General features: G+C 46.2%; 1 protein-coding gene across 5 annotated transcripts; it reads right to left on the reverse strand.

Moving 5' to 3' along the window:
* QRICH1 (glutamine rich 1) lies at positions 1-24,719 on the reverse strand. 5 transcript variants are annotated; one of them, XM_072875538.1, is made up of 13 exons: positions 24,586-24,703; positions 23,422-23,482; positions 22,053-22,273; positions 19,521-19,850; positions 9,892-10,911; positions 6,133-6,310; positions 5,358-5,512; positions 4,441-4,555; positions 3,005-3,113; positions 2,499-2,650; positions 1,704-1,794; positions 719-912; positions 1-427 (listed from the first exon to the last, which is right to left on the reverse strand). In XM_072875538.1, the coding sequence occupies exons 4-12, from the start codon at positions 19,827-19,829 to the stop codon at positions 720-722; spliced, it is 2,322 nt and encodes a 773-aa protein (XP_072731639.1). In that variant the 5' UTR covers positions 19,830-19,850; positions 22,053-22,273; positions 23,422-23,482; positions 24,586-24,703; the 3' UTR covers positions 1-427; position 719. The 5 variants fall into 5 exon arrangements, with proteins under 5 accessions (XP_072731639.1, XP_072731640.1, XP_072731636.1 ...); XM_072875539.1 differs by having other exon boundaries at positions 23,422-23,530; positions 24,586-24,655; XM_072875535.1 differs by lacking the exon at positions 22,053-22,273.
* Positions 24,720-25,471: the final 752 nt, after the last annotated feature.

Genomic DNA, 25,471 nt, shown 5'->3' on the forward strand with positions numbered 1-25,471 from the left:
GTCATTCTTAATAAACAACTAGAGTAAGAATACATAAGAGAAACAGGGTGGTATCTTTATATGATACACAAGTGTATGTTACAAGAATTCCATCAGGCACAGGAGCCTCAGGGTTTAAGGCCTCAATGTTAGGCCAAAAAAAGAAGAGTGTGGTAAAGTTTGTACTTTTAACATCTAAAAATGTCACTTAAAGGTCTGAATAGAAATCGTTGGTTTGTTTTTTTTGTATAAATCACAATTGCAGTTCACTCTCTCCTCTTCCTTCCAAGATAACAGCAAATTAACGTCCAAGCACAAGAAAAGAAGATGCCTGCCTCTCCTCCACTGGCTGAGCAGGTCCATCCATCATTCTGTGCCCTCTAGGCTGCACGTGCTCCAAGGAGACAGAGGCCCCAGCCATCCAGGCCAATCCTGTAGTTCATGTTTTCTACATCATAAAAAAAACCAGAGTCAACCAGCAGCTTTCCACAGCTCCCAGCTCGCAGGGGATATGCAGCCTCCAATGGTTCCAACAGTTTGGTGTGTTGGGTAGGATACACAATGGGTAGGTTTTCCTTTAGATTCTTTTAAAGAGAAGAAGCCTAAAAGGGCTTCATAACTACACCAATAAAAAACCAAAAACTTAGGCATCTCCTTTAGTGTAAAAGTCTGTACAATTTATCTTTGCTTGTCCCTCCCCCATCACCCCGCCCCACCCCTTCCGAGCCAAGAAGGATGCCTTAGTGCATGGTGCTGGCATTAGCCACGGCAATAGCTTCCTGAATCTCTCGTATCACCAGGATCCGGGTGAGCATCTGCTCCATCTGCTCTCTGCTGATCGGCTGGATGGAATACCAGATAGGGCTGTTGGGGGCCACCACTGGCTCCGGTGTCAAGTAAAACGTGTCATTCCGGCCTTTCACACTCTGGGGGCTGTGTGAGGAAGATCAGAAATAACCAGACTAACAGAATGTCCTGGGAGGGAGAGACCGCCACTGTCCTCACCCCAGGCTTCACAAATCCTGACAGTGAACATCTGGCTGATGAGACATGAAAGTATGGAGTTACATCTAGGGGCAACAGTGGCCCCAAAGCTTTTAGGCCATGCCAAGGTTAAAAAGCCATGGTGACAACTACAAGAAAGTAATTTTTATTTCACGCTGTTAAGTATAACACACACTTGGCTTCAGGGGTCTGCCAGAGTGAAGCAAGGATGGGGTATGTACACATCCAGGGTAGATGCAGACCCATCTGTGCAGAGGAATGTTTACATTCGTTAGCAGAGTCATCCCCATTTAGAGGCGAGTCCTTTGAGGCTCCCTCCAATCTCCATAGCAAGTCCTAATTTTTGTTCAGAAGCCGATTTGAATAGGACTCTAATCTCATCTCAAGTAGTGGATGCTTCCGGATGACTTGCTCGCAAGTCACAGGCAGAAAAGCAAGCTCATGCCAACACAGCAAACCTCCGGAGTGAGTATGAGATTAAGAGCAGCCAGTTCACAAATCAGGATTTGTCTCTTAAATATCACAGAAGTTCAACTTATGTGCCATCAGAGGAAATTCCACCCTCTCACATCGACACCCCTCCCCATTTAAGTGAATGTATGCAAATGTAGAAAACTGTGCCAGCAATAAAACACAGCCCTGAAAAGTAGGCCAGCCACAAGATGCAGCTTAACAGTCACAGAAGACAAGCAACCGTACACACGAACAAGAGCTCTCACCATTTGAAGAGGTAGAAGTCATACAGCTTTATCGGACACCTCAGGGGGTTCTCTGGATTCTCAGTCTGCTCTGCATACATGTCATCTGTAACTACAAACCAGCCCCCCAGAAGTCTGTCAGACACGCTGTATAAGTACAGCAAACTGAGCAGTGCCATACAGCCTCAGCACTCTGAAGCACCTTGTCACCATGCAAGAGCTGGCAAGAGACATACAGCTGTTCCAGGGCAGAGGCACCTGGTTATAAATGCTCAAAGCATTACATGGAGAGCTTGCTTTATCCCAAGGCTACTGAATCACAACCCATCCATATCCTTCTTTCCATTTCTCCTCTACCTGTGCCCAAAATGAGAGAAACCTCACTACTGAGACTGCAGTGCCTCAGCTAAATCCTGAGTCTGTGCTTTTAAGAGGACAGATTGTACTTACATATGGATTCTACATGGGTTCACATGAGTCAAGATAAGAGAAGCCCTCCCAAAGAAGTTTCTCCCTCTGTTCATACGCACTTACACCCAAATAGCCCCTTTGCCCATAAAGAAACAAAAGTAACAAAAAAGTTATCCTTAGCTCTTGATGAGTCCTATATGCCTCAGGTAAGGTACGTCCCCAGGCTTGTTACTAGAAGGTACCATGGTCTCTCAGACAGAACGCACAGCAAACTCATGCTGCTAGGCTGAACGTAATCGGCAGAGCCTTGGGTTCTTGTGGCCCTACCTGCAGACATCTCCAGGTTCATCCACTTCCTTCAAGCCCAGTAAGTAAATATTCCCAAATAAAACTTCCAGACACTACCTTTCTGTCCCGTCTGGTGTATGGCAGGAGCCTTCATATAGCGGATACTCGTGCTTTTATCCTTGGGATTAGAAGGGTTCTTCTTGGTCTGCCTCAACACCTTGGAGAACGCCAGCTTCATGTGCTGGTCTACTGTTTTCAACAGGAAGTATCTGAGCAGCAAGAAGAGAACACAGGACATTCAGAGGCAAGTAAAGGACACAGTCACAACAGTGAGGTAATTATCTTTACTCATCATGAGCCAGCTGAAGCTCAAACCAACACTGAGTTAAAGACTGTTCCAGCAGCAAAGCATGCAACAGCCACAAGTTCAGTTTCCCCTCCACTAGCTCATTTCCTTGTTGTACTACATCTCCTTTGCCTGATGGGGCTGCAAGAAGGCTCTGTGTGTAACCATTCAAAATTCACAATTTCGCCCTAATCCAGGGCAGCAGTTTCCTACCGACCCTGTCAAGGTGTTTGAAGTTCTTTTATTCCCCAAGATTCCCAAAGACCCAAGTACTTACTTTGTATTAAAAAACATCAATGTAGTGAGCAAGGTGGAAGGGGAGTGAGCTCCTAGCTGCTTACACTCCCACAGCATCTCTTCTGTTACATGACTGGAGAGGACATAACCTGCAATAATCAGAAGTCAGCATCACGCCAGGAGACAGTCACAGCAGGAACACAGGCAGCATTTTATAGTCTCTAAGTATTGGAGAACATATAAATCTTAGGGGAAGGAGGAGGAGGAGATCCTCACTGATGTCAAGATTCACTACTGTGCAAATAACTTTAAGTAGCAGGTACAGTTAGGAAACACTTGTATACATACGTCAACCTCTAGTTGCGGAGAGTATGCTTCTGCAATACGCCTATACATCCCAGCCCAGAGAGAAATAAACATGCACTTAAACAGCTTTTAATTAATGGCTCGACTCCAATGCAGATGCTCCTAATCCAATAATATGTGAGAGCAGGCAGGCCACTGTAACAAATCAGCTCTTGGCCCTGTGCGCAGCTTTAGTCAGCACACAGTGCCAAGTGATGTATTTGGACACGAGTAATCCTTTGATTCTCAGATTTTTTTCCTTTGTGTAGAATAGAAATACTATACTCCAAATACACAGATAAACAGAAAAACAGACAGCAGTATGAACTCCAGGGCTTGTGGAATGACAAAGCACAGATCAAACAGTCAGAGTGAAAAACAATAGGATTCCAAAACTCACAATGCTACTTAGCCATCTAGCCTGTAACATCAGCTACCTTTCTGAACACAAGCAGTAGCTTCTTCACTGACATCTAATCAGATCAAAGGGAATGAAGTAATGAGAAACCAGGTTTCTGTGCTCTGAAAATGCAATTCTTAATCTAGTTCTCATATGCAACTCTGTCAAAATCTGTCTCTTCTGGAACTGCTCCCCCCTGCCCCTGTTGGCATCATCTTCTAAACACAGGGTTGAGATGAGCTGCATTTGATTGCAGCATTCGAGGCTCTAATCACGCATTGTTTTTTTCTTTGACACTTAGTTGGTCCTGCAGACTGTATCCATCTGGCTACATGGCAACATGACAGTGTTGTATTATCTCCCAAAGTAACAATACATATTAGAGGCAAGATGTATTAGTACTGCAGATGAGGAAGCTTGATTCAGATCAAGGATCAGCTGGCTTCCAAGTAAGCCAATCTCATGACACTACAAAGCCCCAATCTGCCTTCTGATGGGTGATACGTGATAGACAAATAATCCTCAACCATAGTCAGGGCTAGAACCTGACATGTGCAATAACCCCAGCATTCACTGCAGACACAACATTCTTCTCCCTGACCAGCATGAGATGTCCTAGGGACATTAAGTACTTGGAAAGGGTTGCTATTCAGACTATACTCATGCTGTAGTTCAGTTTAAACATTCCAAAAATCTGGAAAGTTTTAAAGTTCTTAAACAAAAGTTCTTACCAAGAGGGGAAACGCGGGGCTGTACGTCCTTGAGAACTTCATGCAGCCATTCAGTGAACCGAATATAGTAGAGATCTGAGAAGATGTCATCTACTCGGCCATTTTCAAAGAGATACTGTAAGAGATTCACAAAACAGTCCAGTCCAGTGGTAGTGAGTATATTCCTCAGACCAGACCTTATCCCTAAAAGCCCACGTACCCAGTTAGTCAAGCATTTTAAAGCACAGCGCTGAAGCCTAATACATTCTACTTAGAAGAGTGAGGACCCTTGCACCATGGCCAGTACAGGGTAGGTAATCTCACTTACTGTCATGGGAATGCCAAGACAGAAAGGAAAAACCATCTTAGAAAGCAAAGCTGCTTGGATTTCACCTTTTATTTCAGGTGTGTTCACTGGAAGTTATTTCACATGACTGTCCTTTGGACACTACTTTTTCGGGTTAAGGAGACAGATGCTCAATTCTCCTACCAGAGTTTAGCTCTGTTCCTGCAGCTCTTCCAGAACGCGCACTAATATTACCAGCTCAGACTTCCCACACCACGCAAAGCTAAGTTCTTGCCTGTTAAAGCTTCAACTAGATCAAGTTTTGTCATTGACAACTTCCTCAAACGTCATCCAACCCTCCTCCCCCTGCCAAAAAACCTAAAAGGATTTATTATTCTCACCGTGATACTGAACTCAGTTATTAACAATCCTTCACTAACTTAACGCAGTAGATGAAAGCATTGCTATGCACCAATTATACTTCATCTGGTTTGTTTGTTGTTTTTTTTTTAAAGCAAAGAGACTTTTTTCTTATCAAATTGTTGGGAAGCTTAATAGAAGCCACAGTCTCCATTTTTGTAACAGAGAATCCTCCCTATACATGCTGACAACACGGACAGCTCTGCTGCACTTATAGCTGTCCTCCCCCTACCTTCTGAATACACAGGAAGATATAGTAGAGCACATCTGGATCATAGGGTTCACCATCACCATTTCGAGCTTCTCGTGTCATTAAGCATAGACCATAATTCAGCTCAGCCACAGCTGAAGAGATGAGATCTTCCTGGAACCTCAGCAGCTGACGCCCTGGAAAAACAAAACAAAGCCATATTAAGCCATAAAGCCATATTATTTCCCAATCTTTCAGGAATGATTCCCCACATCTCCGGCTTTGCCATTCTATCTGGCAGGCCCAGTACTACCTCATTCTCCCAGTATAATAAAGCAAGCTGAAATAAATCAGGATCTTAGGCTGTCAGATCTACTAAAAGATAAACGGGCAAGAATCTGACAGGAAGACTCTCTGCCCTGCCAAATGAGTGACTATTGCCTTCTTTTACTATGTCCACAATGAAATGCTGCCCTGCAGCAATAGGGAAACAGCAGCTCCGTGACTGCTCTACCAGCTTGGCTGGCATTCACAGCCATTTTGTTCATCCATGCACCACAGTCATACAGTGCCCTTCTCTACTGCTACCAGCCTAGGTTCTCGAGTTGGCTCAGCATAGAGCTAATACCTCCCTTGGAACATGTCCTGTGGCAGTGGGAGCATGCAATAATTAGCACTGCAGAGTAAATCAGAGTTTAAATTTAAAAACAATCACTGATTGAACAAAGGTGTTTTCCAGAGTGGTAAACAGCCAACATTTTAGTCACTCCTGATCCTGCTTGAAAGGAAAGAAAGCCCATGTTGTCATGACACATACTTCCAATGGGTGCTAGCCTATTTTGGGCTTCTTTTTCCAGCTCTGCATTCTTGGTCTGCGCCCAGCTTTTCCACACTTCAAGCCCTTCTTCTGGCTTCAGAGAGTTTGGAAGTAGAAGTTCAGGTGAAGTCTGTGGCTGTGGCTGTGGTTCAACTTCAGCAACCTGAACAGTTTGAGCCTATGGAAGAAAACATTTTCGTTTACATATACACTTCGATATGTAACAGTTTGACAAAAACCAAGTAATGCTGCACTACCTCTCGCCCCAGAGTATCAGCCTTTTATAACACTCCTCTCTAACAAGAAATTAAGCCAAAGAACGCAACTTTTGCCGTCTAACCTGAATTGCTGCTTGCAAAAGAGTGTTTGTCTCTCCAAGAACACTTTTAGTTTGAATGGACATATCTATAACCCCTTTAGAAAATCCACACAACCTGCAATTTAATGCATTTAGAAGTCCTGCAGAACATCAATAGTAGACCTAACAGCCACAAGCTGTTCTTGCTGCAGTACCATTAAAAAGCCAGCCAGTATGTTCAAAGGCAAGGATCTTCATAGGGCTAAAGTCCTCTCAACAACAGACTTATGGTCTCCCCTCAAACCCTGAAACAGATGACTATCGATTCTGAAGCCCTGTTTGCTCCAATGCATTCTTCTGGGCTTCAGCCAACTTGTCACTCTGAACCACCACTAAAGTCCATCATCTCACTACAACAAGAGCAGCCCAAGGCCCCTCAGACATAGCAGCTACAGAGATCGCCAGCCCCTGGCAGGGAAGAACAGCAAGGTGCCATCAGCTTTACTGACCACTGCTGCTCCAAACCTAGACTGCCCCGAGGAAGGTTCTGGGTACGATTGTGTGTTGTACACTGCTAGCATCCTTCCCCACCCTTGCCCATCGAGGGCAGGCTCTCTTCATTATTCAGCACATAACAGGCAGACAGAATAGGTATGCTCTGTTCTTATCGTCAACAGCTGATAAGATTTAATTAATTTGTAAGAGGTTTAAAGTAGTAACAGACTAGAACACCAGCATCAAAACATTAATTCAGTTGCAATGAAATGCTCTCAAACTACCAAATACAGCTATGGACTAGCTGCTGTTCTGTGAAGAGCTACTGTATGACCTACTACAGACCTAAAAGGTCTCCAGACCCTTTGGAAGTTTACTTTGCAGCAGGACCTTAAGTCACCAAGAATTACGACCTCAAACTGAAATTTATTTTACAGGCAACCGATGGCACCTATCCAGAAAGAGCAGCAAGACCTCCAGCTGCACTCACTCTGCATTCTTCACTACAGCTTCTCAATCCCATGCTACAGAAAGTCTCATGGCTACCTCAATTAAGATTAACTTGAAGCTTTACAGCCCTTAGTCAAATTCTCACTGGCACCCTGAATGTTACAGAGATAGCAATTCTTACATCAAAACAGTCTTGCTTTCTCTTTCTTAAGAGCCACCCCAAAAAGCAAGGTTTTGTTATAATTAAGTAACTTTTCCTTTGATACTGCCAAGTGCCAATCATCAGTGAAAGCTGCTCTGACAGTACCAGAGACGATAATGAAAATGGCACAGAGACTTTAGTAATACCTGTACCTTACTCAGTATAACAAAAAAACAGCTGAAGAGACAAAGCCTGCAAGAGCCTGACTGGAGCTTTCTGACTGCCTCTGTTGGTTTTTCTTTTTTTGCATAAGCTTTTAATAGCTCTTTGCTTATCAGTCCCTGCATCACCAGCAGCATCTACCATGGCTGCAGAGGGAGACTATGACTGAAAGGGCCCAGCTTTTATCAAGGCAGGTGGTGACAATGTTTTAAGCTGTCAAGCAAGCAAGTTGTCCTGTCTTAAAGAGGACAGGAGTCCAAGGGTGAACTGACACCTTGTCCTTGTAGGAGCTAGGACTGAGCCTCCACTCTCCTCCAGAGTGCCTGCCCCATTGCGCTCTGGAGAGTGGAAAGCTTTTCAGGGCCAACCACCTCCGTCAGCCCAACCTAAATGGCAATCTTCTGCCCTGACCTCACAGACAACTTGTCCAATGTGAAGGCAGGCACGCAGGCTGAAGTGGCAGTTGCTTCTTAAGTGACTTACGTTTTTCACAAACAGAGCAAAATAGCTGCAACTTGCCCAGATCCCACAGCAGCGCAATGCCAGAGGACAGCGTGGGGCAAGCAGACAAATTCCTTCTCAGTCTCACAGTTGTAAGAGGGACAACCCCCAAAAGTTTGGTGTTCACCTACAGTAGCTTCATTGCCCCCTTAGAGGAAGAATGTATACCTCCTGGACCTGTCTCTGTGTTTAGGGGCTTATGCAACATCCAGTACTCCAGAGAATTAGGATCAGAAAACTGTCTGATACCCAAGAATTGCAGACCACTGTGCACAAGAATACATGGCATTAGTAGAAGGTTTACAAGTAACCATTAAAGAAATTATGGAGTTAATACCTCAGAAAGGATCCCAAGAATGTGGCTCATGCTCTTAAAAGACCCTAGAATAAGTCTAAAAATCCTGCTTAGCAGAAAGGCAAGAACTTCTATCAACTTAGTTTGTTCAAGTAGCTGAAAGCAATGAAGTGATCTCTGAAGTACCAACACAGGGAAAAGATGAGCTACAGAAGGCTCTTTGAACATGACAAAACAAAAACAACCCAACAAAACCCCATGCATTACAAGACCCATAATCTGTAGCTTAAAGTACAGCTTTATGAAAGAGGGCATCCAGCACCTGAAAGTTATCTAGAGATGTAGGGAGCCCTTTTCAATGAAGACCTTGGTGGGCTACAGCCCTCAATCAACTCAGAAACAATCAGACATAACTCCAAAAAGTAATCTTTCTTGTCTCAGTGCTTACTGATGACGTAGAGGGCATATACGCCTTTATAAAGCCAACAGTGTTATTTATAAACTGGAAAGAATTTATAACAACCTTTATGCTAGCAGACTTGGATATTTTTGCCCTCATTCCATTCAGCAAAAACAGGCTCTGACAGATCAATCACTTTTCACTTTCTGGTAATAAAAGATAAATTACATCCACTTGCACATATAAGAGAGGCCATTAATAGCCATAATTATTCAAGTTTTAAAAGCAAATTCAAAATAATCTATGGCTTAAAGTTAGCAACAAAGCCTTTAAAAAAACAGCAACAGATTTGGCTGCCAGGTTTGCCAAGCACTATGAAGAGATGCTTACTTGCCACTGCTCGTTACTGTGCCCTTGCCCACCAGGCATTTAGCAGAAGCAGGACATGGTGTTACCGATAGGTACACCTGATCCATGAAGTCTGCTCACAACTAGTCAGATTTTGACACTTTACCCAGGCACTGGATCTGCTGTGGACTCCATGTGCTGCATAACACAAAGTAACTGCTAACTAGGTGACTACTATATTTGCGCACCTTACTTTGCTGCAATCACCCTTGCCTTTCCACTGCAACCCCTAGAACAGCTCAGAAGACTGCAGACCTCAGAATACCTGCTATAAAGAGGCTAGCAATGAGTATGTATCTATTAATTTACACTGTGAAGATCAGGACTGAATTTCTTTTGGGAAGTTTTGTATCCTGTAATTACGTACCAACATTAACACATCACAGTCCTCCACCTATCAGGAGTCAAATGCCCTACGTCATGCCCAGGCTACTGGGACAGACACATCTCTGCTCCCTAGATACCAGCTGTCTGCTGACATCCTCCCTCTCCACAACATTCGCAAGCTGTTAATCACGGACTGAGACCAAGAAGCAGTTTTAACTTACTGAGCAAGTGACTTGTAGCTGCTGCTGCTGCTGCCCCTGCTCTTGGGGTGTGGGCTGCTGCTGTTGCTGCTGCGGGTCCCATATGTGCACCGTCTGTGCTGTATTCTGGTACGTCCCTGCCACAGCCTGCACTGCCACTGGAATGTGGATGTTGCCATTCATAAACTGCGCTGGAAAGAGCGAATTAGCAAGAGTCTGCACCACTTCCTCGTGAGAGTTCTTCACTACTGAAGTACTTCCCACCATCTTATCCTTGTCATCTTCCAGCTTCACGGTAGCCAGTGTCGTTGGCGAGCCACTGACGTGGACGGCATTGTAGGCCTCCTGAGGGATGGCGATGTGGGTTATGTTTTGCTGCTGAAGGTCACCACGTGGTTGAGCAGAGTAAACAGGGATGGTCCAAGTCTCTCCCGTGGGGCTAGTAATGGTCCCAGTGGCACTGTACAGGTGGGCACTGTCCACTGTTAACAAGTCTGGCCTTAAAGAGACATAACTTTGCTGCTGGCCCTGAGGAATGGCCAGCACTGTGGCAACTGGCTGCCCTGAAATAGCATACGATACAGTAATAGGCATATCCACTTTACGTTTCTTCACTGGCTGAAGGACACTGGCAGTGCTGATTCGTCGCTCTCCCTCTCGTGGAGAGCCTTGTTGAGAAGGTGGAGGTGACAGTGCCCCAACTGTTTGGATCTGGATCTGCTGGCCACCAGTAATGGCCTGTCCTGCCACAAGCTGGGCCTGGATCTGCTGGTGTTGTATGTGTTCCTCCTGTATCTCCGCAGCCTGGATCTGTTGGGCAGTCTGCACATGCTGCACTTGGATTTGAGCTGCCTGCAGCTGAGATGGGCTGGGGCTCTGAAGAGATTGACTCTGTATTGTCTGGGACGCCTGCTGCTGCGCCTGGCCTTGGATCTGCACTTGGACCTGTATTGGTTGCTCCGAAGCCTGATGGACAGTGAGCTGTGGAGAGAGCTGCTGGGCGGAGACCTGCTGCGGTGACTGCTGGACCTGGACCTGAACCTGCAACAACACCAATTCAGCAGTTAGAGATCAGCAAGTGTCAGTGATTCAACAGGGGGGCCACCAACAGAGACGGTCCATCACTGGAGGTCTATCCTCTGGGTCTTTTACGCTCATTTTTATGAATCCATATATTAATCCATTAGTAAAGACCTCAGGAAAATGAAGCCAAGTTACTCTAGAAGTGCCTGTCTGGTAACAGCAATACGGTAGAGGATGTGTTTGCTCAGCGTTGCACATGACCACACTTCTCCGCACAGACAGAACAGCGCGTGAGCTGCACCTCCATCCTCAAAGCTCTGTGGGCTCAAGCCAACAGATTGCATCCTTGGAAGCCAAGAGAGTCTTCAGAGCTATCTGCATTGCTAAAATGTTATTTCAGCATAGGCCTTGCAATAGCAAGACTTTAAGGTCACGCACATTACAGTTCTGATATTAAATCTATCTTGCTACAAAATGCAGGAGCTTGCCTCATTCTTACTGTGCTCTAAAGACTGTTTTACTGCTTTCAACCCCAGTCCCCCAAATGGCCGCAGGATCACTTGCCAGTGACAGGCAGTAAGAAATATGGGTAAGCTGAAACCAGCACTTGGCTCTTTCCACATAAAGCACAGAAATATTATTTTGAAACCAACCGCTAATAGTAACGCTACACAAGTGGGTGTCAACACAGAAGGTTGCAAGCTCAACCTGAATCTTTGTCATGCACTAAGGGGCAACACTGCAGCATTTGTTTTTTAAAATTCAGAAGTATTTATTTGGCAGCGATAATTAAAACAAATTCTTTTTTCTTTATTTACTTATTCCATTTAATTCAATTTATTATCCAAATTACTCAGTTGTATTTTCTAGCTCATGCACTTACTCAATGCTGAATAACATGGACGAAATATGTTAAGACTTGGATCCAAACACAGTTCCTTTTATTTTAGGGAAAAAAAAATAAATCACACCCTCTCACGTCAATCCTCATTTATCCAAGCTCTGTCACACTATCTAGCAGCAGTCCAGGAGCAGACTTAAAGCTAGGAGTCAGAGGTAGCCCCCAACACAAGTTCAGGGCTCAGCAACTTCACATTCCAGGCCTCGAACCCAACCCAGCTGGTATCTTCACTCCCAGGGCACCATGTGAGGTCTGCTCTCCTCATCCAGACACTTTACCACTTTGCCCCCCACATTTACACAGTCACTTTGTTGCATTTGCCTTGTCCTAGAAGCGGTATCCCAGGTTTCCATGATCATCTGCTTCTCCAGGCTTCCTTAACACTATATCTTAAGGGAGGGAATTAATTACTCAACCTCTCCTTTCAAATCCAGCTGAGAGATGTAGAGCTTTATTAGTGGCATCTGAGGGCCATATGAAGTTTGAAGCCAACACAGATTTATTTAGTTGCAAAACTATGTCTTCCTACTCATGTTCTCTCACCCTCTTCCACGTCACTTTCTAGAGTCAGTCAAGCCAACATAGCATTTGCACAGAGACGCCATACTAGCCAGCCTGACAAGACCAAGACCACCTACCATGCAGGTCTCCATTGCACAAATACACAAAATCTCACTTCCCAACATCACCTCTAAGAAGTCTTAAAAAATGGTAAGGATTCATTTGCAGCCAGTTAAGAGTTGTGCAAAATGCACCACTTGCAGACCAGTTTTATAAGTCATCTCCTGTTAAGAACTAATTCTATTCCCAGGAAGAATAGGGAATTTTACAGGCTCCTGCTGGGAGCTATATGCACGATACTGTAATCCAGATGACGTGGACTTTCTATAATAATTTCCTGCAAGGTAACAAGAAACATATGACCTTGTGTCAGCACGACAGTTTAAAAAGCTGCATCAATGAGTGATTTGATCAGGCAGTTAATTGAAAAAGATGAAGTCACCTATGGGATGCTGCTTCAGTTCTATTTGATACTCTTATCATACTGCCCTACAGCACAAGTACTGCCTTAGGCAAACAGGCCCAAGCACAGATCCCAGTTCTTAAGAGTTCAGTTTAAGAAAGCCAGTTTCAATTACACCGCTAGGGCAAGTATTCTCCAAAATATCCAACTTTAAAAATCACTAATATAGTCCTTAGTATTAATTTAAGTCCTTGTTCAAAAGATTACCTGCAAGGCAAAGGCCCAAGACTGGACAAACTAAAATGCATTATTGCACTGATATATTTTCAGTTTCACACAAGAAACATTTGCTTTATCTGCGAGGATTCAAAATCATGTCACAGAAAGAGGTAAACATGTCATTTATCCTGTACTTCTGCAGTGTGTTTTCAGAATCTGCACAGGTTGACCAAGAACACCTTAAAAGTACCCCCACCTTCTTTCCACAAAAAATTTTACATTACAGTTCCTGTTACTGCTGTAACATATACCAAGTAAACACTATATTTTTTTGGTAGCAGTAAGAATTGAAAGTCCAATCCTGTGCTGAAACAATTTTATCACATAAGTGCAATTAGAAAGGTAATGGAATAGGTTTAAACAAGAGGCTTTGTCAGCAAGAGGGGCACAGTCTAAGAGAGCCTTTTCTTCTTTCTGCTTTTATAGAACAGACTGTTTCAGTTGGAAGGGACTTACACTATCATCTAGTCCAACTGCCTGACCAATTCAGGGCTGACCATAAGCTAAAGCATGTTATTAAGGCCATTGTCCAAATGCCTCTCAAACACTGACAGGCTTGGGGCATCGACCACCTCTCTAGGAAGCCTGCTCCGGTGTTTGACCATCCCCTCAGTAAAGAAATGCTTCCTAATGTCCAGTCTAAACCTCCCCTGGCGCAGCTTTGAACCATTAACTGTTTTAGAGCCTGAGCTTACTGTCTCTAAAAGTCATGGGCAACTTCCACCACTTTCAGCAGGTGAGCAATCATGACCCGAGGCCCTACGATACTCTCCTGGGACTAAATCCTAACCCCTACAACCAGGATGCCTGGCTACTGCTTTAGACTTCACACAATGTTACTGTTAACACCCAAAGAATGAGACCAGACCCAAACAAGATGAAGGGGTCACACTCCAGAATCACTGGAAGTTCTCCATGCTGCAAATTGCAGACATCATGCTTCTAACTAAAGACAGCTCCTATTTAAAAGGATATTGGAGCTCAACCTACCGTGCATTACGCTTCCCTTGTGAATTACACATCCATTTTTAACAACCGTATTTTGCAGTAGATCCCTCCCTATTTTCAAGTAGGTTGTACCCAGGAGTGCTACAAGCATTCATTTCAGACTTACAGACTTCAACCCAGTCTGAGCCCAGAGCTTCTTACGTTGACCTCATTGTCTAACTCGCTATCTGAGAAAAAAAGGACAAAGAATTACACTAAACATCATCAGCGGTTGACTTTTAAAAAGACTCTGCACAAAGAGGAATGCTTTAAATTTACAGGCCAAGACCAACAGGGAGGACTTTAAATCTTCACCTTATGCTGAAGATTAAAGCGAGAACATGTTATGCTGGGAATTCCTGGGTTATACTGGTGCAAGAGAGGAACACGTCAAGTTACCAGTACTGAAAAACTGCCTATTGCCAGAAGTTTGGATCTAACAGCATGAAAACAATCAGTTCCCAGCAGGCTACCATCACACAGAGAAATGCCTTTTTACCATAAAATAGCTAGAAGTTGGACCAAGTACTAGATGACTAGAGAATCAAAAGTGTTAGAAGTCAGCCCTGCATCGTAACAGGAGGGCAGAACTCAATTTTTTAGATTCCCCTAAAGGAAATCTTCTGTCACATTAAGCTCAAAAACATATTCTGTCTAGAACTGATCACATGCAAAGAGAAAATAAGTAACTCCACAAGCATGAGAACAGCTGAAGCCTGGTTTCCAGAAGTTTTTTTTCCTCATGGTTGATAGACTAACTACAACCAACTTAAGGAGGATTCATAATGTCTGCCCTGTGCAGATTCTCTGCCCAACAAGGAATCAGACTGCAGAACCGCAGTTCTGAAACAATTAAGTTGAAAGAATTCCCAAGCAAAAAAATCTCATCTGTGGGCTGACTGGATTACCTAATATTTCCTAAAACCTAACTCCAAATGAGCACACATACCAACTCTTGCCTGCATGGATTTTCTGGTATCTAGCTTGCCCTAGAGCACCCAACAGGCTCTTAAATACCTCCTTTCACAAACATGTCTTGGTTTCTGACACTATGTTTACACTAGCAAGTAGTAGGATACACCAAGAGCAGACCTTCAGAGCAAGACTGAAGACCTACTAATGTGTCCACGCTACACATTCCAGAAGACTATTTCAAACTTAGGTCTAGTCTTGCCCACTAGCCAAGCTAGACAAACACCTAGACACAACAAGACCACATCTTATGGCTTAGTTGTGTCTGAAGGGAATCCCAAATGACAGGCTCCAAACCTAGGAGAGGTAACTGGGGGCAGGTGGAAAATCTGTTGCAGGAAGTATGCTCCAAATCCCCCCCCAGAAGTAATGTAGCTGCACCTCAAACTTCCACACCTGAGCAAGCCGACAGAAGTCAAACGCTTGGACAAAAAGTTAGTGAGAGCAGGCAAAGAGCATTCTCATAATTATTTTTTAGCCCAATTTAAGGAAAGAAGGCTTAAAATACACTTCCCTCAACAACAGTCCTAAGCTAAAGCAACTCCAGCATTAAAAACTAACGCAGTAATAAAGAGTTCCTTGTAACATTATGCCAGAAAGCATACATACAAGTACAAAACAGATCTGAGGTATACAGTAGGTGAAAAGACTGATCACTGAAGTAGCAGGAAACATTGGAACTTGTTATTCAACTACTTTACAGGAAGTCCTTTGCTATCTATCTAAGTAAACAAGGTCTATGGAGAGTGTACAGATCAGCTTTTCAGAACAACTGCCAGACAGATTCTCGCTCCAGGTTTTTCCTCTGCTCATTTATCAACATCAGAGAGAGAATTCCACAGGCCAAATTAGGCCTTGTGTGTGTTTGAACAGTTACAATATCAAGATTATGTTGTCAAGCTGTACACTGGGGCAGGCCTAAGAGAGTTAAAACATGTGAACCAGGGAAAACAAAACAGCTTACCTCTCAAAGAGGAACCTACTTCCACATATAAGAAGGTGCTACCTTGAAAACACCACTCTTGACTATAACCATTCTTTGAAGTGGCACACATAGCCCTAGCAAATGCTAATTAATACTAGCTGCTAGTACCTTATTGGGATGCTTTTCAAAGGTAAGCGAATTAGGAGCCCTACCTCCAGGCTAAACTTCAGAACCAAGACTGGGGCATGGGGAAGCTGCATACAGCAGAAGTGAAGGAAAGGCTCTTCTATGCAGAGCCAGAGATAAGATTTTCTTCTGAGCTACTTAAGGGCATCTCTCCCTGCCTTATGTCATTAATAATGCCCAGCTTCCTATAATGGTCTGAAGTCATAGTGCAGACTGGGGGAAGACTGAAAAAGTAAAAGCTGAATAGCAAACACATAAGGAACTGAGCAATTAGAAAGGCACGAAAGTCCTTTTATGCAGGCATTTAACCATTCCCAATACAGTTCTGCAATCTTGCTCACCTGTAGCATCCTCTGCTCAAGCCCTGTCCAAGAAGCTCTTGCCACCTAGCCATCAGACTCTGTCTTAACACAAAGCTGAAATTGAGGATCTTCCCCACATGCACTGTATGTATCCTAAGCAAAAATACTTTCTGTCCTCTGATATTCTTTCAGTTAAATCTTCTTGCAGAAGAGGAAGAGGTGCAAGAGGTTCACTGACCTCTGTGGAAAGATCACATTCAGTAAGCAAGTCAGTGCTAACACCTCTTCTCCCTGGCATCATCCATTCGATGGCCTCAATGCACAAGACCAACCAGCAACAATCCCACCAAAGGCAGAGCTGGACTTGGCTGGAGCCAAGCCCTTCGCAATCATCCCCTGATGTAGCACAGGGTATGACAACTTGACATACTAAACTCCTTCTTAGGATCGCTAATGGCACCGCTGTGATATTGGGCATTGAAGGAACTCAAAGACACTTGTACAGTAGCACTGACTAGTATATAACTCAACGGTTGCATCCACTCAGCCTTTAAAATAAACATTTGGCAACAGTTTGTTGAACTTTTAGGCAAGAAAACCCTAAGGTGACAACTTCTTCAAACAGGAAATTTATTTTGCCAGCATAAATAAAAGGAGCAAGCAGTCACGCACTGTCTTTGGTTGTTCACAGCAAGTAAAATCTAAAATGAAACCTGAGCATCGTCTGTCTATCTTTATGATCGTAAGGTTGTCATCAGCACTTGCAACCGTGAGGTCACCTGACTGGTCATATTATTAGTCACCTTCAGCACCACTGTCACACTGCCAGACATAAGCGTAGTCATTCAAAGGGTCTTTCACTGATTTGCAATTGGATTAGCAAGAACTAAAGAGATTATCAAGTACTGGGATGACATAAGTTTGATTAAAAGCTAAGAGGCTTCAGCGGATGACCAAAATTTCTCATAATACAACACAAGCAGTATTTTAGCAAAGTGAGCCAGCTGGATCAGGTGCACTGCTCTAGCGGAACACTGTCACTCCAGAGGCACAACAAAATACAGCTTTGTTCAGACACTGTGCTCTGCTACTGCTGCCACAGCGACAGTCTTGAGACAGGTGAACACTAAATCATGGGTTTAACATAAATCACGTCTCGATAAGAAATCCTGAAAGACAGAAAAACACTCTTGCAAAGGGGTAAAGACATTCCTCTCCACCCCATCCTTGCAAAAAAGTAAGGCTAATTCATTCACTTCAAGATAACTGTGAGCTAGCTGCTCAAATACACATGAACCCAGTTGCACTGCTGACGCACAAAAGCTGCAGCCATATCTAGTACCAGGATGTGTGGCCTAAGCGTTCTGGGGGCTTGTAACATCCTAAAGTGAGCAGCAGGGTAGCAACACAAACACTAATTATGATCCGTACTGACAGATGTGAAAGCAGGTATTTTAAAGCAGAGTCACAACAAAAACAAGGGGGAGAGCGTAGACAACTCTTTACGAAAGCTGTTGAAATCTTGACTTTCATCAGATGTTTTTTCACACTCCTCAGGGTGCAGGCCATTCAGTTTAAAAAAAAAAGGAACAGGCCTCTGTCAGCAACTCTATAGTTGTTTTCAAGAAGGTCAGAAGATTATTTTTCTCTGGAGCATATGATATACAACCTCCCTCCCTATCTCTGTTACTAGAAGCCTTGCAAGGGTCTAGTTCTGAAAGGAGGTAGGGGGGAAGAAGAAGAAGGAAAAAAAAAAAAAGATTCCTTCTGACTTTTACAATTGGTTTGGGGGCCTTGCACATCTTCAAGGCCAAGGCACCCAAAAAAGCCAAGCCTCCTAGTTCTTCTACTGAACTTCTCCCAAAAAATGTGCTGGCTGGCAGAACCTAAAGCACCCTTGATCAGTTTTAATAGACTCATGCAGAGATCCAAGTCACGTCTGTGAGACTAGAGGCTTTTATTCTTCAAAAGCCTTGCGACACAAGTTACTGTAGGGCAACAGGTTACAGAAGTCCCAGTAAAGCATTCATTTACTCAATAGAGAGAGTAACTGGAGATGAGTTACCCAGTGAAAGAGCTAAGTTTGCCTTTGCTGTAGAATAAAAGCACACAAGTGAGCTGTTAGCACAAGTCTACTGCACTGCAGCAAGTTCACACTACCTTATCTCCAGTAATTTGTGCCTCCATATCTTCATTTGTTGCAAAAGAGGAAAGCTCACAACTTTACATTTGTGCTACAGAAGGCAGAAAGATTCAAATCTGAAGTGTATCAGAATTACAGCTGTAGAGAAAGTTCAGCTGTTTGGAGACATATCATAAGAGAACCTTAGTAAACGCCCTGCGACCTATAAACTCTTCAATTTAAGAAATGTGTTTGAGGACCAAAGCAGTTATCTTAAGTTACATGTTTGGTTTTCCCCCCCTTGTACTGGATTTAATACTCATTAAATCACCCCCTGGTACTGCTCACTTAATACAAATTACTGTAATAACTATTAAAAAAAATAGAGAAGGCTCCTTCCACTGTGCAAAGGGATAATGTACCTTGACACATATGCATCTTTTAGAGTTCCTTTCCTGAAAGGCATCTTCCTCAGTTCATGAGGTAAGTTGACATCTCTGTATTTTCCCTGACTTAAAAGTCGGTTCAAGAACTACAACTTTGAGAATGTTCAAGCAAAATCATTTAAAGATTATGGATTTCATCAAAAAACTTGAAGGCGAGTTAGCTCCCATGACCACCCGGAACAACCAGATAAAGTAAGGCCAGCAGAGGGGGGTGGTATTTATAGCAGCTTCACACAGACTGCAAGGCTTTAGGGAGCCGTGCACATGCCAGAACTGTCAACCATTTCTCCAATAGGTTACGCCACTACATTGCTATGTATGCTACTCCTGCTACAGCAGGGCTCAATGGAGGCACGGGCAAGAGAGAAATTTACTACCAAATTCCTTAAATGAAAGGGAAATAGTGCTGTTCTATATAAAGTTAATTGGCCCTGCTTCTTAAGTGCTTGCCTGTGTTTTCAGGTTAGATAGTAGCTGGCTCTGAACACTACTCCATGGGTTAGCAAGTCATATATACATTTAGAGAATACTGAAGATTCTTACCTGGACTTGCTGGGGTTGCTGAACCTGTATTTGCTGCTCTGGCTGAGTTTGCTGCTGGACACTGGTTGTCACAGGACAAGCAAGTTCAAGCAAAGACCCAGCCACCTCTGTGCTGTCCGTGTAAATGCAGTTGCCACCCTGCTGATACACCATTGTGGTGGTGGCCGTCTGCTGAAACTCCTGCAGAGCTTCCGGCCCCTTGGAAGCAAGGGAGTCCAGAAACTCCTTCATCCTGTGCTGAGGGATCGTTCGCGCCTTCACACGGATGTATTCTTCAAAGGAAATGGTGTTCTCCAGAGAATTATTCATATTGCAAGGTCCTTAGGATTCCTTAAGGAAAAAGAAAGTTAAAGTCTTAACTACAGCGCTCCTTTGATGCAAGGATATTCCAAACTCCAGTAACTAACATCTCATACCGAGCATCGTATGAAAACTAGCAAACACGCACAGCCAGATGCCAGAGACAGATGCTTTAGTTTTACGAGGCATCTTGTGCTACTACACATTTCTCAGATTAACCCTTAGCAGCTCAGGAAAGTCTGAACGATAACCAGGTGTAACTGTGGTACTGTTCAAAGAGCTCACTGCCATGTAAAATCTTCTAGCGTTGTACTTCACCCAGACCAGGCGAGTCCCATAACAGACGAAACCAAGTCACACATTTCATTCGTTTGCAGCATGCAGTATTAGCAAGAGAAGCTTAGAAATCAATATCTGTGGCCCTGCTTCGCAGCCACAGAGGTGGGAGAGCTGAGCAGTATGTTCTATCAGGCCATGCAGTTCTATTCTAGGCAGCTAATGGGAAGCACAACGGAAGAGCATCAGATGCAGCATTCAGCCCACTGCTATTAGGACTAGGACACCCTTATCGATTCAAACATAGCAAGCAAAAGGACAGTGCTAGAATCAAGAGATTCCTCAAACAGGGAACTACACACATGGAGGAGCAGAGCTCTGGACATGACAAAGGCAACAGCAGCATCAGTTCTTCACGTCCTTTTAATATAGGAAGAGGTTAACATGAAACATGCCGTGTATGAAGACAAAAAGAGAGACAGAAAAAGAAAGAGGATGATTGGGGAGGAAGTGAGAGCGAGGAAAAAAACCAACAAAAAGATGACTCCACCTGAGAACATTAGAAAGCTCTAGGGTATACTCTGACAGCATTCTTCTCTTACTGACTTATCTTGTTTAAACCCACAAATTGTTTCTGCAGTGAGTATACTGGTTGTTTCTAAGGCACTAATTAGTCTTGATAAAGGATAAATAGATTTGAGCTATAACCAGACACTGAAATGGTTGTGAAAAGATGTGAAACAGCACAAGATTAGGACTAGAAGAGATGATTCAGTACTACTAGATCAAGCTGCAGAAAGGAGGAAAAAGGGACAAACATCACTATATGTACATTATGACTGTGGTTCTAAAGAGAATAGGTACAAAAGCAGAACCTTTTACATCATTTTACCACGATTTAACAAAGTGGAACCAAGACAGAAATATGGGGTTGAACATAAGACTGCAACAGCCTGTGTGAAAACAGTTCTAGGCTCTCAGTGGCACCCAAATGTATCCCACAAGTCCAGCTCCAATTCCCACCAAAATCAGTGGGAGCTAGAGCAAATTCTAATCACTCTTTACTGTTACATGGCAGCAGTCTAAACACACAGAAGTTTTTGTTTACATGGGAGGAGGTTCATGGCTAGTGCATTGGACCAGGCTCACAGGAGAAAGAATGAGTATCAAAGGTAAGGGGACCACACATGAGGCAACTTGCACTGTATCTATAGTTTCTGGAGTTATTAAGCAACATTTGTTGCTGTATGAGATTACTACAGAAAATATTCTCAAAACATGCATCAATGTTTAGTAAAAAGCACCAGCTAACAGTGTTTACTTGGTAAATCCAACAACTCTGTAAAAATCAGCATACAGAAGCTCCTGTAGAGCCCACAGGTGGACAGAAAAACAATTCTCCTGCCTTTCAGAGATTCTGAGCTGACACATTTTCAAGCCAGCTCTGCATGATAGAGCCAGTAAGACTATTCACTTAGTTGCTGAGTGAGATTTCCTCCAGGAGCCACCCAAGAGTACCCTACACCTCTACAAGACACATTATTAACCCCTTCCCAGGTGACCGCACGTCCAGGGTGAAAGCAATAGAGAACAACCTTGTTAATGCATCCTCAGCAACTCAGACAGGACCTACACCAGGCACACTTGAATGTGTCTTGCATCTAATGGTAAGAGGCTCCGTTACATACTCTGAAGCTGGAAAACAGATTTTGAGCTATTAACTTGTCCCCATTTTCTACTTGGAACTTGCAAATATTTGACTTCAGTACTGCAGTGAGGCTTTCAGAACAGCATAATCATTTTACATGTCCACTCTGAGGTGCACTAGCAGACACAGCTTTCAGAGGGAAGACTATTCTGAGGAATAAAGCCTCAAGGATGCTGCACTGGGAATCTAGATGTGAACATTACAGGTGCTCTTTGACAGTTAGCTGCTGCTGAACAGGGTGGGCTCACCTCTCGGCAAAGGTCCTGCCTTCTTCCTTGCTCCTGCATTGGTGCTTATTATGTTGGAATGGCTCAGAGAATAGCTATTCGCTTTCTGTTAATCTTGTCAAGGGAGAGAGTGGGGAGGCCAGCAGGCCACTGTCTTCAACAGCAGCTATCCATGAGCCATCACTTTTACTTTTGGAACTCCAACCGTTCTATCAAGAGCTGCTCACACATACATTGTGTTCCTGTGCAGGAGAAACCAGAAGCCACCAGAAACCCAGGCACATAAGCAGCAGGCCCAAAAATCAAGAAGAGGTCCACCACCAAATCACCACCTACCTCTTCTGACCACCAGGAAGCAGAACAAACACAGCACTCTTCTTAGATATAAATCCTTCACCCTGCTTCACTGCTCCATCTTAATTAGTTCTTTTTAGCATCAAAATCAAGAGCCTACTAGGCCATTCTTCCCCCTACTAGCAAGCCTTCCTCTGTCACAAGCTGTCAGAAGGAATCTCTCTTCTCGTATGGAAAAATCTTCCTTTATATTTGCTTGAAGTTACTACACTGAGAGCCACTAATGCCTAAACCAGTGAAACGCTCATCTGAGCCGCTGCAGCACTTGAAGTCCCAAGCGTGGATCAGAATTCCACTGTGCCACACAGTATTTGTTCCTGCTCCGGAACAGCAGCAGGATCTTCCCTACAGCTTTTCCCTACAGCTCTCCAACTCTGGCAATCAGAAGGGAGCTAAAGACACCACAGGTAACAGTGTGGGCTGGACTAAGTTTCTTCCAGGTTCACTCCTGTCGGTTTGAAGGCTGCTTGGGGTTATTTAACTAAAAGCACTGAACCACTCAAAACTGCACTTCACAAAACCCTACGCAGCAGCAGAGGTACCAGGTCTAGATGAAGATTCAGGAAAGTAATGCTCTACTCCCAGAAATTTTATTTATTAAGACTAAACCCACCTGCATTTATGACGGAAAACCTCTTTAAGGCTCAAGTGTGCATTCAACAGGTTTTTGTAGGGCAACATACACAGCTTGCTGCTGCAGTCACCACTTTTACTGTTAGTTATTAAAAGATACTAATTTACACATTCCATTTGTCCCGCAGACACGCAGTAGAAACAGCAAACACCCATCCTCGCTAGATCTTGGCAGCATGTTTTTAATACTGCATTTTAAAATGAAAAAGAGCATCCAGGCAATAAGCTTTCTCCGATAAAGGGAGGTAATTCCTCCCTGTTCAGCATAACTGCATTTTTTCCAGGAAAACAGTTCAAGAAACTCTTTGAAGATCATGAGCACATACGGTTAGTTCATAAAACTTAGACTGAGGTTACTGAAAACACACACACAACTTGCAGCATGTGGACAATCTGGACTCACCAGTCACCATGTTGCATGTATTTCTGCTGCTCTTGTCCTGAGCTCTTAGACTTGTAACGTTCTGGAGAAGACAGAACAAAGAAGCCCTTTCCATCCCCAGTTCCTCTTTCTTTATTAAAGCCATTTTATTTTTAGTATGTATTCCATTAAGAAGAAAAAAAAAAAAAGAATCAGAAAAGAAAAACGTGATCATCCACGCAGCTAGCAGCTCCTACTGAAGAATTGCGAGGTGCCCAATTCCTAACCATCGTATCCCTCAGCCTGGTAAGTGTTACTAGGAACGAGTGTGTGAGCACTTCTGTCACAGGGCGCAGAGCGCTCGCACCGTGCGGTGACAGGCGCAGCGCAGCCGGTGACACCGGAGTTACTGGAAGACAGAACTTAGAACAAGGCAGCAGCAGTGACCGTATCCAGAGGCCCCCCCTCTCCTCCCCCCGCAGGCGTTCCCGGCCGAGCGGCCGCGGCCCGGCGCTGCCCCGAGGCCCGGGACAGACGGGAACAACACAGACCGCCCCGCCACCCAGCCTAGACGAGGCGAAGCTCCATATTTAGCCCCTGAGATCATCGGCCGCGGCTCAGCCTCTCCCCTGCTCGAGCGGGGCATGCGGAGCCCGCGGGGCTTCCTCCTGCGGCACGGCCGGCCCCCGCCCGCCGGAGCCCAGCGCTGCCCGGGCCGCTCCCCGCCGCCTTTGTTCCCCAGCGGGGCGGCCGGGCCCGGGCCCGCGGGAGGCGCCGCGCCGCGCCCCCCCGCCGCAGGAGCCATGTTGGGGGCTTCGCCGGCGACGGCGGCCGCCGAGGGCCGCGCCGCGCAGAGGCCGAGGCCGCGCCTTCCGGTGCGCGCTGCCGCCGCCCGTGCCCGCGCGGGGAAGCGGCCGCCCCACGGGGCGGGGGAGGGGGCGAGGGGGGAGGGCGGGGACGCGCCCGGTGCAGGGAGGGGGCGAGCAGGGGCGCGCCCCGCGCGTGCACGGCCAAGCTGCGCGCGTCCCCGCGCCGCCCCCTTCCCTTCCCTTCCCTCCTCCTCCCCTCCCCGCCGGGCCCGCGCCGCCCCGGAACCGCCGCCGCCTCCCCCGCGCCCGACGGGAGGCCCCGCCCGGCCCCGCCGCCGCCGCGCACCCCCGGCCCGACGGCCCCGCTGCGCCGCGGCGCGTCCCGGCCCCGCCTCACCCCGGCCCCGCTGCCGCCGTCGCCTCGCGCCGCCGCCGCCTCGGCCCCGAGTCTTTTCCCCTCACAGCTCCCTGGGCGCCATCTTACATTCAACCCCCCGCAGCCAATCAGCGCATGGCTCCGGCCTCGCGAGAGCTCGGCCCCCAAGTCCCGCGAGAGCTCGGCGCCCGGGCCCTCCCCGCACCTTAAAGGGGCCGCGCCCCGAGGGGAGAGGGCGGGGGCGGCCGCCGGGGGGCGCCCTCGCCGGGGGGACGCGCGCGGGGCCGGGGGCGGCGGGGCCGGGACACGCGGGGAGCGGGGGCCCCGACAGGGGCGGGGAGAGCTCCCGGTCGCGGCCGTGGGGCGCGGGACGCCACCGGCACGCGTGGCCGCGGGGCGCCGCCGGCCGAGGGGTCCCACGCAGCCGCCCCGCTGCTCCGCGCCAGGCGGGGGCGGCCCGGCCGCCACCCCCACGCAGCAGCCGGGGTGAGGCCCCGCGCCGCCCCACGGGTGGGCGAGACCCCAATGCGGGGGCTCCCCGGGAAGGGCGCCGGGGCCTCCGCGGCCGGTACCGGCGGGGGCTGCGCCGTGCCCCTGCCCCCGGGCGGGACCGCGGGGCAAAGGGTCCCCCGCGGGGGTGAAGGGTTCCCCGCACCGTGGGCCGGGCTGGGGCTGCTTTAATGTGCCCATGTGCTCGGCGCGGCCTCCCCGTCCCCGCTGCCGCTTAAGGTGGCCCGTGGGGCCGGGTAGAGCCTTTGCCCACCCACGGCAGGGCCGCGGCCCCGGTCATGGGGCTCAGGCCAGGGAGGGCCACGCCGGTCCCGCGGGGGCACCCCCGTGACCCCCAGGCCGGGGCCGGGCAGGGGCCACCCCACTCGAGTCCACCTTAAGGGGGGACGGCGCTCGG

The sequence above is a fragment of the Ciconia boyciana genome, chromosome 11 (genome assembly GCF_034638445.1).
Source record: "Ciconia boyciana chromosome 11, ASM3463844v1, whole genome shotgun sequence".
Lineage (NCBI taxonomy): Eukaryota > Metazoa > Chordata > Aves > Ciconiiformes > Ciconiidae > Ciconia > Ciconia boyciana.